This window comes from Cnephaeus nilssonii, assembly GCF_951640355.1.
Source record: "Cnephaeus nilssonii genome assembly, chromosome: 2".
Lineage (NCBI taxonomy): Eukaryota > Metazoa > Chordata > Mammalia > Chiroptera > Vespertilionidae > Cnephaeus > Cnephaeus nilssonii.
In genome coordinates this window covers 12,142,300-12,156,735 of record NC_137073.1, presented here as the reverse complement: position 1 = coordinate 12,156,735, position 14,436 = coordinate 12,142,300, and the positions used below count along the sequence as shown (strand labels likewise).

General features: G+C 48.6%; 1 protein-coding gene across 10 annotated transcripts in view; it reads left to right on the top strand.

Annotated features, from left to right (window-relative positions):
- The window catches only part of KATNIP (katanin interacting protein), a 202,281-nt gene that overhangs the window by 65,302 nt on the left and 122,543 nt on the right, over positions 1-14,436 (top strand). For 9 of the 10 annotated variants that reach the window (XR_013814939.1, XM_079796321.1, XM_079796325.1 and 6 more), the window contains 2 exons: positions 3,399-3,475; positions 13,632-13,801. The exons of the other annotated variant lie outside the window; for it this stretch is intronic. Coding sequence is in view for 8 of the 9 variants with exons in the window: in XM_079796325.1 (XP_079652451.1) it covers positions 3,399-3,475; positions 13,632-13,801 (247 nt within the window). In the remaining variant the exon portion in view is untranslated. The remainder of the gene's footprint in view (positions 1-3,398; positions 3,476-13,631; positions 13,802-14,436) is intronic. 10 annotated transcript variants of the gene reach the window in all.

Genomic DNA, 14,436 nt, shown 5'->3' with positions numbered 1-14,436 from the left:
CTAATGTTCACTGAGAGCTCTCTAGGTGCCAGGTACTGTGCTAAGTTAGTCCTGTCCACTGTGACTGCGTGTGGTCCGCATTCGCCCTAGGAGGGGAAGGAAACCACCCAGACAGGTACTGTCATTACCTCCGTGTCACCGATGGGGAAACTAATGGCACTGCTGCAGCTTGGAGCCAGGCTGGACTCCAAAGCTGGCAGTTCTTCCCAGCTCAAGTCCAAAGACTTCCTATTAGAGGTGAGTGTATTGTAAATAGCAGGGAATAAGAAGGACTAATCTAGGCCTTGTTACTCAAAGTGTGGCCCACAGGAATTGCCTGGGAGCTTGTTAGAAAAGCCCCCCACTCCCCACCCCCCACCCCGCCATTTCAGCATCATCCCCAGGTGATTGGTGCGCACATTAGCATTTGAGAGGCGCAGGCTGGTAAAAGGTTTGGCTGGATTTATGCCTGTGCTCTTCAAGTCTCTGATGACGTCCTCCTTCTGGAGGGTACGAGATGAAGGCCCAGGGCAGCCCACCACAAGCTGAGATCTCTTTGAAGTCTCATATTTCATCTAAAAATGTCATAGACTGTTTCATTCCATACTGTAATATATCAGCGGTCATTTAAATATTTCAAAATGGTTATGTAAATTGCCTTGGAGGAGGATCCCAGTTCCTGGAAGATGCCTGGAAGGGGTTTCCTTGTATCTTAAGTGGAGTAATAATAACTACTCCAAGGGCTGCTGTGAAGATCAAAGGAGAGCCATGTATATGGAAATGCTGCATAAACTGTCCCGCCATACACTTGTTGTTATTCTGGAAGGAGCTGGGCCCCTCCCACACCCAGTGCCCTTAAGCCTCAGCCCTGCACTAGGAGTGACTCTGTGGGTTCCACAGCCCATTTCTTTGGGATCAGAAAGAGAAGTAAAGACAGAGAAAGAGAGGCCCAGAAAGGTGAGATGGACAATGACCATCCACATCTGAGGCCAAAGGAGAAAGGGTATCCCGAGAGGCCCAGGCAGAAGGCTGGGGGGAAGGAGGCGCATTTGGAACTGCAGAGGCTAGAGGAGAGCTCGGCCAGGAGTGGTCAGCAGTTCCCCAGGGCCCAGAGCAGCTGAATGGGATGAGGAAGGGAAGAGCTGTTACATTTGGTTAAGGAGGTTTCGGTCATCCTTGGGTAGGGTTCTGGTAGAATAATGGGTTAAAGTCACATTTTAACAAGTTAAGAAGAGAACAATGGATATATTTTTTTTCTTTCCATGTTAATCATTTGGATTTTCACACAATTGAATTTTTATTACAGATGTCTTACTGGCCATTTCAAACTTAATCCCTATAATTTGTGACTAGAACCAAGTTGCTATTGTCTCTTTAATACATTTCTTGGCAAAAAGTTATTTAAGGAACACAGAAAATTGTAAAGAATTGTTTATGGCGTGATCCTATTTTTGTTTAAAAGGATGTGTGTTTGTGTGTGTATTTATAAATATATATGTGTGTATTATAAACAAAGAAAAACATCTTGAGGAATATATATCAAACCAGAGGCCTGGTGCACGAAATTCATGCACGGGTGCGGTCCCTAGGCTTGGCCAGTGATCGAAGCGTGAGCATCTGGTGTGGAAGGGCAGGTCCCAACTGACCTCTGGGCCCTGAGCAGCACCTGGGCCCCCGGCCCGCATGGGCCCCCCTCCGCCTGAGTCATGGCACCCGAGTCCCCACGCGGAGATGCAGTGAGTGCGCCCAGTTGCAGCGGGCCAGGGTGCAGTGTGGGCCTCTGGGCTGTCCAGCAGTGCTGCACAGAAGCCGGGCGGGCAGCGTGCTCTCTCCCTGTCGGCCTTGCAGACAGGCTCCTGCGCGAACCCACGGGGAGCCCAACCAGCCCCTGCGGTCCCACCCAGAAGAGGCTGTATGGATGCAGGGCTTCCTTGGTGCGAGCCCTGGCATCCCAGGGGAGGGTAGCAAGGGGAGTGAGAGTGAGCTCTGCAGACACCCCGCATTCTCAGCACACCTCTGTCCCCGTCACCCCTGAATCCCAGGTAGCTGGCGAGTAATCACAGCCCCCCACCCAGGTGCCGTGGGAGGTTGGTCGCTGCCACCCACCCCCAGATCCCCATCCCAGCCTGGGGATTCGTACCTGCCTTGGCCTGGCCCTGCCCGCTCACCTGCTCCACCATCCCGCCGCAGTCTCGCTCTTGTAGGGGCCCATCGGGGCTGGCAGCGCCTCCATTGCTGCGCGATGTCAGCGCCACGTCGCTGATGCCCACCATGTTCCGCGCCGCCCCCTGGTGGTCAGTGCATGTCATAGCAAGCGGTTGAACTCCCGGTCTCCCGGTCAAACTCCTGGTCGAACAACCACCCCAGGGGACAATTTGCATATTAGGCTTTTATTATATAGGATTATAATGGGAATTTTACTAGTATATTCATGTCACTTTAAACGTGTAGTATATCGTTAATTATATCTATAAAATTATATGGTCAGGTTATCATTTTTGACATAATTCTTTGGGCTGCAAATGGTAGAAACTCAGCTGAAACTTGCAAGGCAATAACTAAATTCTTCAGGCATGGGTGGATCCAGGGGCTCAAATGATGTCATTAGGAATCTCCATCTCTCAGATCTGCTGTCCTTATTGACTTCATTCTCAGGCAATTCAGACCTGCATCTCATCAGCTTAGCACTGCAGGGGGAAGAGAGCAGCTTTTCCCTAAGAGTGTCAGCAAAGCCCAGCTTGGTCATGTCTCAACCTTAAACCAGTGAATCATTGTGGCTATGGGAAGCTCTGTGTTGACTGGCTAGGCCAAGGCCAAGGTCATGTGATCCTAGAGGAGAACAAAAGAACTTTCAAGGCCATCCAAGGCAGCCAGTGGATGAGAGAAGGGGCTGAATGGTTCCCCAAAGGGAATCCAGAGCTTTGTTGTCAAAAGGACAGGTACAAATCCCCAAATGTCTGCTCCTAAGGGACTATCACTCTGGGTCATAGATATTTGTAATAACTGAATTGTTGCATGCATTTCTCTTGTGGTGGCAAGAGAAAAATGAGATCCCCTCTTAATCAACTGATTTGGGTTGCATCTGGTTATAACTTTGAGAAAAGTTCACGAGTGGGAGAAAAGAGTGAAGCTCAAATCTTGTCCACGCCCTTGATTTTATAGGGCATGGGAGGAATGAACGGTGGCGCTGGGGAATCGGCTTCTCCTTTTCGTAGATCATTAGTTGTGTGTGTTCACAACCCATTGGGACATTGGACAATCTCTGGGGCTCTGGGGCTCCAGAGTGACGCGCCTGGGGAGCCACGCCTGCGTCAAGGTCACCCTCTGCCTCTCTACGTCCTGTGTGTGTGCACTTCGCCGGGCCTCAGTGAATACTTCCCTGCTTTCCCATATCACACCGCTCTGTTTCTTCATTTCAGGGTTACACTAAGGACATGGTGACAGACTTTGATGAGAAACATGATGAGTATTTAATATTGCTTCAGCAGAGGAACCGGTAAGACAAAGCCGCTCGCCGGCAGCCCTTAATATGAGCCAAATCAGAACCCTGTTTAGATTTATCGGCAGCACGCAGGCGCTGGTTCACCCGAGTGGGGTGCATTCACCCCACTCAGAGGCTAGGAGTATTTTCTGCAATGCCAGCTCCTGTTTCTCCATTCACCGACTTAATTGCACTTTTGATTGAGCTGTAGCAAACAGTTCGGTGTGTAGGTGCCGCCTCTTGCCTCCCTGTTTCTGTTCTGGGAGAAGATGGGTTTGTAATGAAAAGCTAGGATTTGGCAGGGCCTGTGCATTAGTCACCGCAAGAGCCCAGGCTGTGATCTTTCAGGCTGTGCTGGGCCTGGGAAATCTGAGCCTGTAATCATGCCTTGTTATGTAAAGGTGGAGTCATTTTGCATTTGTGTTTGAAGTTGGTCCCCATGTCACTTAACATTAAGTCAGTATGAATTTGGGCTCTGGAGGGCTGGTTCTTGAAAAAGCCGGCAGTAGGTGGGCGCAGTGTTTGTGACCGCGGTCAAAGCAGCGTGGTCTGGTTCAAAAGAGGCACCGTGTCCTCAGTGCTGTGAGAGTGTGCCGCCTCTGGAAGTTCACTTTCAGTTCACCGTGGTCTGTCTTCAGGCCTGGGACCTTGCAGGAAGCTGGGTTTGCAAACTCAGATGCTAGCAGGGGCCAGGCAGTGAGCAAAGCCAGCTCCGTGGGAGAGTGCTCAGCTCAGGCCAGTTGTTTGGGAACACGGGGCAGGGTCATGGCCTCCACGGTTGCCAGAGAAGCCGGAAATCTGCTCTTGTGTTGTGAAACCTCCTGCGTTTTAAATGTTAGTAATGGATTCAAGTGAAAGTGCAGAACAAATGGAAGAGTGGTGCAGGCCCCTAAAACAGACCCACAGGAGAGGAAGGACTGGGGGCTAATCTGGGCCTCTGTGTTAGGGGAATAAGCTTGGGTCTTGCAGGCCAGATGTGTAGGGCTTGTCAGCCTGAATGTGAATTCAGCCCTTCTCTGACTGGCTGGACTCCTGGTGCTTGTCTCCTGGGGCCCTGGTGGCATGTCTCATGGGACAGGTTTCTATGTGAAAGAGAGTCCCATGTGTTGTAAGAGTGTAGTGTTCCTGCCCACTGGCCCCTTTACTAAATTCCACTAAGACCCCTGTATCTATGACAACAGCACCCGCCCACCTATCCAGGTGCTCCCAGGTGAGGCCCTACCTCCTCCAGTGGGGAACCTCTGAATAGAAAACTATGGGAACAGCCAGAAATGCCTCCTGCTGGAAGGCACTGTCCTCTGCCCAGCTGCTCTGTGCTCGTTCCCCCCTCCCCCTCAGGGGACCTCCAGCTAGGAGCTTTGTGTGGGTTTTCCATCTTCATGAATGCCATGGAGCAGATGGTTTTCACTCAGTTTCTGGCAGGCTGGATGGTGCCCCTGACACCTGGGTGATCGTTTAATTAAATACATGTGACTTCTCTGGGAGGAGAGTGTCATATGAGCAAATTGCTTCTTGTTAATCGGGGATCAATAAGTATATGCTCAAAGAGGTACCAGCTGATATACGCGTGTAGGAGAATATCCAGTGACCAGGTTGCAGCACAAAGGCAATTAAAAAATATTAAAACAGAGTTGCTATAAAATTTGGGAGCTGTGTTGTCACCAAGAGGGAGCTGTCTTGATGACAGGAAATTAGTAGGCAAAACTAAAAAGAAACACCTAGAAAGAAAAAGGGGGAATGCACCTGAGCCGTCATCAGTGTTGCTTTAAAGGCATCTTTTCTGGAGTGCCAGTGCGTGCCAGGCGCCTTGCCCCCATCGTCATCATTTTGTCTGCACACTACCCACCTGATGAGGCAGATACAGTTGTTGCACCCATTTTAGACAAGGACGTGGGACCAGAGCAGTGTGCAATTAGCCCGAGGTCATACAACCAGGAAGTGGTGCAGCTGGGCTGTACGTTCTCTCTCTTTTTTTTTAAATACATTTTATTTTTTTAAATTTCTTTATTGATTACGGTGTTACATATGTGTCCTTATTCCCCCATTATTCCCCCATCTCCCCCTCATGCCCTCATCCCCCTGTTGTCTGTGTCCATTGGTTAGGCTTATGTGCATGCATACAAGTCCTTTGGTTGATCTCTCCCCTTTACCCCCACCCTCCCCTACCTTCCCTCTGAGGTTTAATGGTCTGATCGATGCTTCTCTGTCTCTGAATCTATTTTTGTTCATCAGTTTATGTTGTTCATTATATTCCATAAATGAGTGAGATCATGTGATATTTATCTTTCTCTGCCTGGCTTATTTCACTTAGCATAATGCTCTCCATTTCCATCCATGCTGTTGCAAATGGTAAGAACTCCTTCTTTTTTACCGCAGCGTAGTATTCCATTGTGTAGATGTACCACAGTTTTTTAATCCACTCATCTGCTGATGGGCACTTAGGCTGTTTCCAAATCTTAGCTATTGTAAATTGTGCTGCTATGAACATAGGGGTGCATATGTCCTTTCTAATTGGTGTTTCTAGTTCCTTGGGATATAGTCCTAGAAGTGGGATCACTGGGTCAAATGTGAGTTCCATTTTTAGTTTTTTGAGGAAACTCCATACTGTTCTCCACAGTGGCTGCACCAGTCTGCATTCCCACCAGCAGTGAAGAAGGGTTCCTTTTTCTCCGCATCCTCGCCACCACTTGTCATTTGTTGATTTGTTGATGATAGCCATTCTGACAGGTGTGAGATGGTACCTCATTGTCGTTTTGATTTGCATCTCTCGGATGATTAGTGACTTTGAGAATGTTTTCATATGCCTCTTGGCCTTCCTTATGTCTTCTTTCGAAAAGTACCTATTTAGGTCCATTGCCCATTTTTTGATTGGGTTGTTTATCTTCCTTTTGTTAAGTTGTATGAGTTCCCTGTAGATGTTGGAGATTAAGCACTTATCAGTGATAACATTGGCAAATATGTTCTCCCATGCAGTGGGCTTTCTTGTTGTTTTTAATAATATTTTGTTTGACATTGTCATAAATAACCAAGAGGAGAGAAACCTGCCAGGGTAGCCAGGTGCTCTAAGCTCATTACGAAGTTAAGAATTTGGTTGTCTGACTGGGTAGGAAACCAGCCTCTGAGCTTTACACTGTGCCTAGAGGGAGATGAAAACCCAGGCTGCTGTCTGGTTGCCCTGTGACCTGAGAGGGGGGTGCAGTAGTCAGTGGTGTGAGTGCTCAGGAGAGACCTGCCCAGAACGCAGCTGCCCACAAACGCTGGGTGACATTGTTCTTTTACTCGCTCAGTTCACTGCGCCTTCTCAGTTCCTCGCATTACCACTAGCATGAAGAACAGTGTGCTGAGGAAGACAGACTGTTAGTGCTCCTTACTGGAAGGTGCAGAAACCCAAGGTGAATGGACTTTAAGCAACAAAGAAACTTACTGGCTCATGAAATAAAAAAACCCAGGATGATACTCTGGTTTCAGGCATGGTTGGATCCAGGTGCTCAGATTATGTCACCGAGCCTGGTCAGTGTGACTCAGTTGGTTGAATGTCATCCTATGCACTGTAAAGTCAGCAGTTTGATTCCTGGTCAGGGCACATGCCAAGGTTGTGGGTTCCATCCCCAGTCAGGGTGGGAAGCAACCGATCAATGTTTCTCTTTTATATCGATGTTTCTCTCTCTCTCCCTCTCCTTCCTCCTCTCTCCCTCTCCCTTCCTCTCTCTCTAAAATCAATTTTTAAAAAATTATGTCACTGAAACCAGTCATTGTTCATCTCTTAGCTCTGTTTTCCCATGTTGGAGACGTCTCAGACAGGTACTCCCCTCACGGAGGCCAGGGCAGCCACTGGAAACCCCACATTTATATCCTACCCCGAGGAAGGGAGAGTACTTCCTAATAGTTCCACAAAAGTGCTGGTAAGGGCTCCCATTGGTCAGGCTGCGGCCCCAGATTCATTCCTGAGCTAATCACCCCCTTTGTCTGGTGAGGTGGCATGGTCTGACTGGCCAGTCCTTGGCCACCCATTAAGCTGGGGGTGGAGTGAGCTCACCCACACCATGTGGAGTAAGGAGTGGTTTAACTAGGAATTACTCCCAGAAGTAGGGGGTCCATAGGGCTGTGGTGGGAAGATGGGGGAGAGGTCCCGGGCAGACAGGAAGGAAGAACAGGTGTCTGCCACACAGCCCTTGCCCTGGAAGAACTCCCCAGGCCTCAGCCGGAGCACCAGGCCACCTACAGTGTGCCGGAAGAAGCACAGAGCGACCATGTGCTCCAGGAGAGGCCCGTCCACCCTGCACGAACCCTCCAGAGGACACTGAGTGTGTGGTCACTCGCCTTCCTGAGAGATGTAACCATGCCCAACGGGACTCAGGAGAGAGCAAGCAGAGGGAGCAGAGGGCTGAGATGTGCGGAGGGACTGAAGCTCACAGCCAAGGGGGCTGCAACGCGCACCGCTCATTGTGGAGCGTGGCCAGGACCAGGAATCCAGCAGCGGCATTATTTGCTTTTTGGAAAAGGTCTTTGAGGGAAACTCAGAGGAAAACCTGCCCATATGGAAGGTGAGCCCACTGCCTTAAGAGAAGATTCAGGCGAAAGGAAGGAACAGGAGAACCAGCGTCCAGTGAGGGCCTCGCACGGGCTGGTCTCTTGAGCTGGAGCTTCAGCCCGGCCTCCCGTTCCATCCTCTGACAACCAGACAGGTGTAGGCATTCTTGGCTCATTCTACAGAAGAGGAAACTGAGGGCTTGCCCCAGGTCATGCAGCCAGGGCACTGGCAGAGCGCCCAGTGTGGAGCTTTGTCCTCAACACTGTGCCACCTCCACCCATGTGGATTGGGTGGCGACCTCCTGGAGAACCAATACCAGAGCCCGGGGCCACCGGCTTCTGGAAGGAATGGCAGGCTTTTCGCACCGTTGCTCTCTGCTTCATGCTTCAAGGCTGGACTCTAGCGCCACCACCTCCAAGACTCCTCAGCTGAGAGCCACGCTCCTCTGGGAACCCTCCTTGCTCAGAGCCCTGTGGCGTGAAACCTGGTGAGGAGACAAGAAACAGCAGAAAGGCGGCTGGCAGGCAGGCTTGAGCCTCGCAGACCGTAATTTAAATCCTGGCTGCTTCCTTGGCTCTCTGACCTTGGGCACATTTATCTATAAAACAGGCCAATGGGAGGACTTAAATCCCAGGGCCAGGAAGGAAGTGAGACAAGGTATTTGATGGTGCATAGTAAGCCCACCACCCAAGTGTGATTTCTTCATCATCATCTTCATCATTTTCATGTTAAACACGCCTTCTCCCTGAGCTGGCATCCGGTAGACCTTGAATGCCTGACCCTTAGTACCCTCAGGTTACCTTTGGGCTAGTCCAGTGGTCGGCAGACTCATTAGTCAACAGAGCCAAATATCAACAGTACAATGATTGAAATTTCTTTTGAGAGCCGAAAACCGACTTCTGCGCATGGGCCACGAAGTTTCAATCGCACTGTACGTGCGCGCCCGCACGTTGTATTTTGTGGAAGAGCCACACTCAAGGGGCCAAAGAGCCGCATGTGGCTCGCGAGCCATGGTTTGCCGACCACTGGGCTAGTCCACAGTCACACAGCAACCTCTGCGCTCAGATGGAGATAGCTCCGTCCCCAGCCCAGTCAGGTTCATGAGCAGCGCACTGCCTGCTCTTTGAGCGCGGCTAGTCCTCTCACCTGGGCCCCTGCCTGTGCCCGACCACCCAGCCGTCAAGCGTGTCATGTTCCCCATCACTTCCTCACAACACCTTGTCTCCACTTCCTCTTCTGCACAATAGAGCTCTCTGTACAAATGACCGATGCGGGACAAAATGGAAATGGTGCCTGCGCTGTGCGTTGGGTACCCGGGGCTGTGTTAGGAAGCGCACCTGTGCCTTCCCTCCTTGCTAGGCCTGGAGTTCCTTGGGGCCACTTGTTCCAGAAAGAGGTCTCGAGAGAGTCCCTCACTGTTCCTGGTACTCCGCATGGACCTGCAGCCCAGGGGCTGAATCCTGACGGGTGGGAGGGGGAGTAGAGGGATTCACAGATACTGCGCCTCACGTGAGACCAACCAGACCTGCAAGAGAGCAGGGTGGGACTGGGCCGCAGGGGCAGGGCCTCCATCTCCCAAAGGGCAGGGCATCAACCTGATTGTTTTGAATCCCCTTCACCTAGGGCAGCTTTTTATGCAAAACAGTCTATCAATTTTTTAAAAAACCATTTTTCTTTGATCCAGTGAATATTACTGATGTGCTCAGCGGCAGCAGAGGAGTTCCTTTAGTGATTCCTTTCACAGTTTGAATAATTATCTCCTCATTTATCAGCTTCATAACCCACATTTTCATAAATCATCCTGCTTAAAGAGAGGCCCACGTGGAGGGCCAGCCCCAGCTTCTGGGGAACGGGCTGCCGCCGTAACCATTGAGGTAGCATCAGGGGACAGCGTGGTCTCCGGAGGGAAGTTGAGGCAGGCACTCTGCCAGGTGGTCAGATTCTGACCCCCGCTCCTCCTCACTCCCCAGCTCCCTCCTCCCATGTTGGGGCCTCCCGCGGCAAGGGCTCCCTGCAGCCCTCTCCCTGGAGACTGCCCGTGCTTTCCAAGGGAGCCCCGTGGCTGTTGGCTCCAGAGAGTGTGGCTCTTGCTGTGTTTGGAAATTGTCTCCTGGTTACTTGTGTTTTCCTTCTGTTTCACGCTGTTGCCCCACAGTCGGGCATCTCCCAGGCTCCCGAGCTGACAAGAGATAAGCCGTCTCTAATAAATGTTCTTGCCACGATGGTTGAAAAGATGGATGTAGTAGCAGCTCAAGAAACAGTTAAAAACAAAGAAAGAAATCACCCATAAAGCCACCACCCTACCTTAACAACTGATTTAATTTTTACATTTATCACCTTCCATTCTGGGTCCACAAACACACCTTTTTCCAACTTTGCACTTAAACACATATGTACACTTTTATTCTGCCATTTTCATCACTGAACGGATCGCAACAGCAGCCCATGTTTCGACAGATTCTTCATAATTATAATGGCTGCGTGCGAGCCCGGGCTCCCTTTCCTGCCCTTGGACCTGTGGGTTGCTTTCAGGGTTTGCTGTGACCGATCAGGAACAATTGGCCAGAATGTACTTACTGAGCAAAGACCTAGCGTGTGGCATTTTCTGTTTTTTATATTACCTCTGAGAAGCTTCTGTGAGTTACTACCAGTGTCTGTGTTTTGCTGTTTCAACCTCATCCCACTCCCTGTAGAAGTTGTCTTCGTGTGGTGAAGACTCTGGAGCCAAATTGCTTAGGTTTGCATTTTAGTCCTGCCAGTGTTACCGACTGGGGTTACTGGTTGGGACTTCGGTTCTTTTCGTCGATGCAGAAAAGATTTTAAGGTCAATGAAAAGAAAAGAAAAGCAAAATGGGGTTTATTTATTTATTTTTAAATTTAGGCTTGCACTGTGAGTTTTAATTGAAAATATTAAAACAGCTTAACTAATAATGAATTATAAAACTTTGATAATGAAGTTTTATTACCATTTATGAGGCATATATTCATTATTTTTGTAGGCCTGAAAGAAACTTTGCATACTTGTATTCTCCATTCTCCATTTCCGAGAAAGATTATGAAGAGGTATAAAATATGTATAAGTTAAATCCAACTGAGAAGTGAAACATAAAGCAAACAAAATCTATAAACAGCTGTACTGTAAGAGCATAGGTGGTTTTAGCTCATGTTTTGGGTGTGAAATTGAACTCATTTCACGGGATACAAAAGCAGGTGCAATAGTAAAGCTGAATCATGAAAACCCCCATCAATTACAAAATGGGGTTTATTGAAGTTACATTCCAAGCAAGGAGCTGGTCAGGAGAGAGAGAGAGAGAGAGAGAGAGAGAGAGAGAGAGAGAGAGAGAGAGAGAGAGGCGAGCACATATGGCCCCCAACTCCTGGGTTTTAAAGAGGGATTTTCTGGGTGGAGACTTTGATTTGCATTCAGGGATGATTGACAGAAACTATATTTTTTCTGGGTATGCCCTTACCCATAATGTATACAGAAAAACCCCCAGGAGGTGGGGTCAAAACTGAAATGCAAATTTTATTATAATTAGTCTAGGGCAATGGTCAGCAAACTCATCAGTCAACAGAGCCAAATATCAACAGTACAATGATTGAAATTTCTTTTGAGAGCCAAATTTTTTAAACTTAAACTTCTTCTAACGCCACTTCTTCAAAATAGACTCGCCCAGGCCGTGGTATTTTGTGGAAGAGCCACACTCAAGGGGCCAAAGAGCCGCATGTGGCTCGAGAGCTGCAGTTTGCCGACCACAGGTCTAGGGCCCTAGTAAGGTCACATTGGCATTGAGGTCATATCTTCTTCCTCTGAGCTTGCACCATGAGCCAGCTGTTTCTGAACCTGCCTGCTGGCCCTCTGAAGGCAATGTTGTTCTGACCCCTGTTCAGGACCCCAGGGCAGACCCCATGTCTCATGTCTCACTTCCTACCTGACACCACCATACCCCCTGTGTGACCTTGGGCCAGTTACTTAACCTCTCTGTGCCTCCATTTCCTTATCTATTAAATGGGGATAATAAATGCAATTACCCCATAGTTGGTTGTGCCAATCCTCATGGCTCACAATACTCCATGTTTGTGAATTCATCTGCTTGCTAGAATTTATTTGCAACTCCAAAATCAATACTTTCAGTGCTTTTACAGTAATTCAAAGACATTTGCAGAGTGGCAGAAAATTTTAGTTGCACGTTGTCAGCTGAGGGGTGGTAGAAGGCGACCCTGCCTTCTGTGTCAGCTCTTACACTGTGAACAGGGTCCTTCCCGCAGTATACTTAGGGCTGCGCTTTCCACATTCATGTGCTTTTTGTTGGTGATCCCGCTGTTTAAACGGGCCTCAGGCATAGTGCTGAAGTGCTCTCTAGTGTTGTTAAGTATGAAAAGGCTGAAGTTTCTTACAGAGAAAATACACATTAGGTAAGTTTCATCCAGGCGTGAGTGTGAGTGCTGCTCGCCACGAGTTCAATGTTAAATCAGTCGACTCTATTAAATAAGGTGCCTTCCTACAGAAACACGCATACAGCAAGGTTATGCATTGCTCAGGTGGTGGAAACACTGACCAGCGGCTCTCAGGAACGAAACCTGTGTTTCCCCTAGGAGCTTTGTTCACTGTTTGCTAATTCAGGGTTTGCAGCAACTTTATAGAATGTAGATACCAAGAATAATGCGATTCAACTGTTGATATAAGCGCTTAGAACAGAGTTTGGCATATGGTACACGCCCTATATGTGGTTACTATTGTTTTCTAAAATTTACCTTTTGCTAGTTTGGAAGGAACTTATTTAATCACCTGCTGCCATGTTGGTTGGTTGTATTTCTTCTTGTGCGGATGTCTAGTTGATATGGGGTACATGAGGGGGTTTGTTATGAGACTGAAGGGTTTGGCGTCAGGGGGAGCAGCTCTGGAGGGGCTGAAAAGGACATTCATGCCGTCTGTGGCGCATGAGTGGGGAAAGGACCAGCCCGAGGCGTGAGCTGAACTGGCGATCTGGTCGTGCTCAGGCCAAGAGCCTTGTAGCCTATGATAATCACATCATTAATCTTGAACAAAATCCCGCATTGATATATTTTTAGAATATAAAATGATGCATTAGAATATAAAATGATGACAATTGATACATCAGGCGAGTGTTTGAGAGCACATTTATTTACTGAAGCAAAAAACCAGCCTGCCTGGTCAGCCGAGTGGTTTCTGACTTGTTGGTGTGTCTGTGAAATCTCTCACAAAGGCTCAGACCCTAATCCACGTTTGCTTACACACTGAACCGAGGGCCGCTGTCTCCACAAGAGGAAACGCGTGGCATTGGGATGGTCCCTGGGAGTCCGGGCTGTGTGGTAGCAGTGCGCACGCGTGCCCGCTTTCTGTCTCAGCCACTGTGGGGCAAGGATGTGCTCCGTGGTTTGTTGCTAACGTGAGCACATTTGAACCTCAGAATGAAATCAGAAGCATCCCTGCAGGGCGGGAAACAGTCTTCCTCCTGCTTCCCTCTGGGTGTAATGGGCTTCCTCCAGGCTGTTGGTCTGCGAGCAGCTGGGGACCCACCCCCCAGTCTCTGAGGATCAGAGCAGCAGTTCAGTTTCCACAGGGGGTGGGGGTGGCCCAGACTCCTGTAAGAAGATCAGGTGATCCTTCTCTTCCAGGATATTAAAGCATTTGAAAGCCAAGGACCCCGTGCAGCTGAGACTGGAGCACTTGGAGCAGGGCTTCTCCGTCTACGTCAACGGGGCCAATTCGGAGCTGAAGTCGTCACCACGGAGAGCCGTCCACTCCCACGTCTCCAGAAGTGCCTCGCAGGCCGAGGGGGCACAGGGTGAGCCCGGCCCTTCAGTCCAAGCAGCAGTTCTCTTAGCTCATTAGAAGCAGTGGAGCTGCATCTTATGCACATAAACTTACCAGCAAACAACTAGTTAACCTATGCAAGTTAACTATACCCATTTGGCTAGAAAGGGAGAGCATGAGAGTGAGAGAGAGAAATCCTTTTCTATTTCTTTTAACCCTTTGCACTCGCTTGCTTTTTTCTCGATTCCTTTATTCTACTCGGGATTTAATTTTTTAAATACCCCAGATTTTACAAAGCGCGCAGTAGAATAAAAAACTGGAGTTTCTTTTCATACAAAATTATTTATTTGGATTTTTTTATATTTCAAATTATTGATACATTCAAAGAGTAATTTTAATCTCTATAATTTTCCATGGTGTGATATTTTTTGAAACATTCACCCACATGAAGACTTGGTTTACATTCACATGTTTCGCAAATATAAATTGTCTCTCTTTTTCCTCCTTTGATTTTTCTGTTAGAACAAACAACACAATCTTTGTGTTTTTTGTTAGGGTGAGGTGTGATTATATGGAGCTTTCCATCTAAATGTTGCTCTAAGTTAGTGGATAACAATCTACCCCTGGAAGTTAGTGTACCATCTCTGAATTCTCCAACAAGATCAT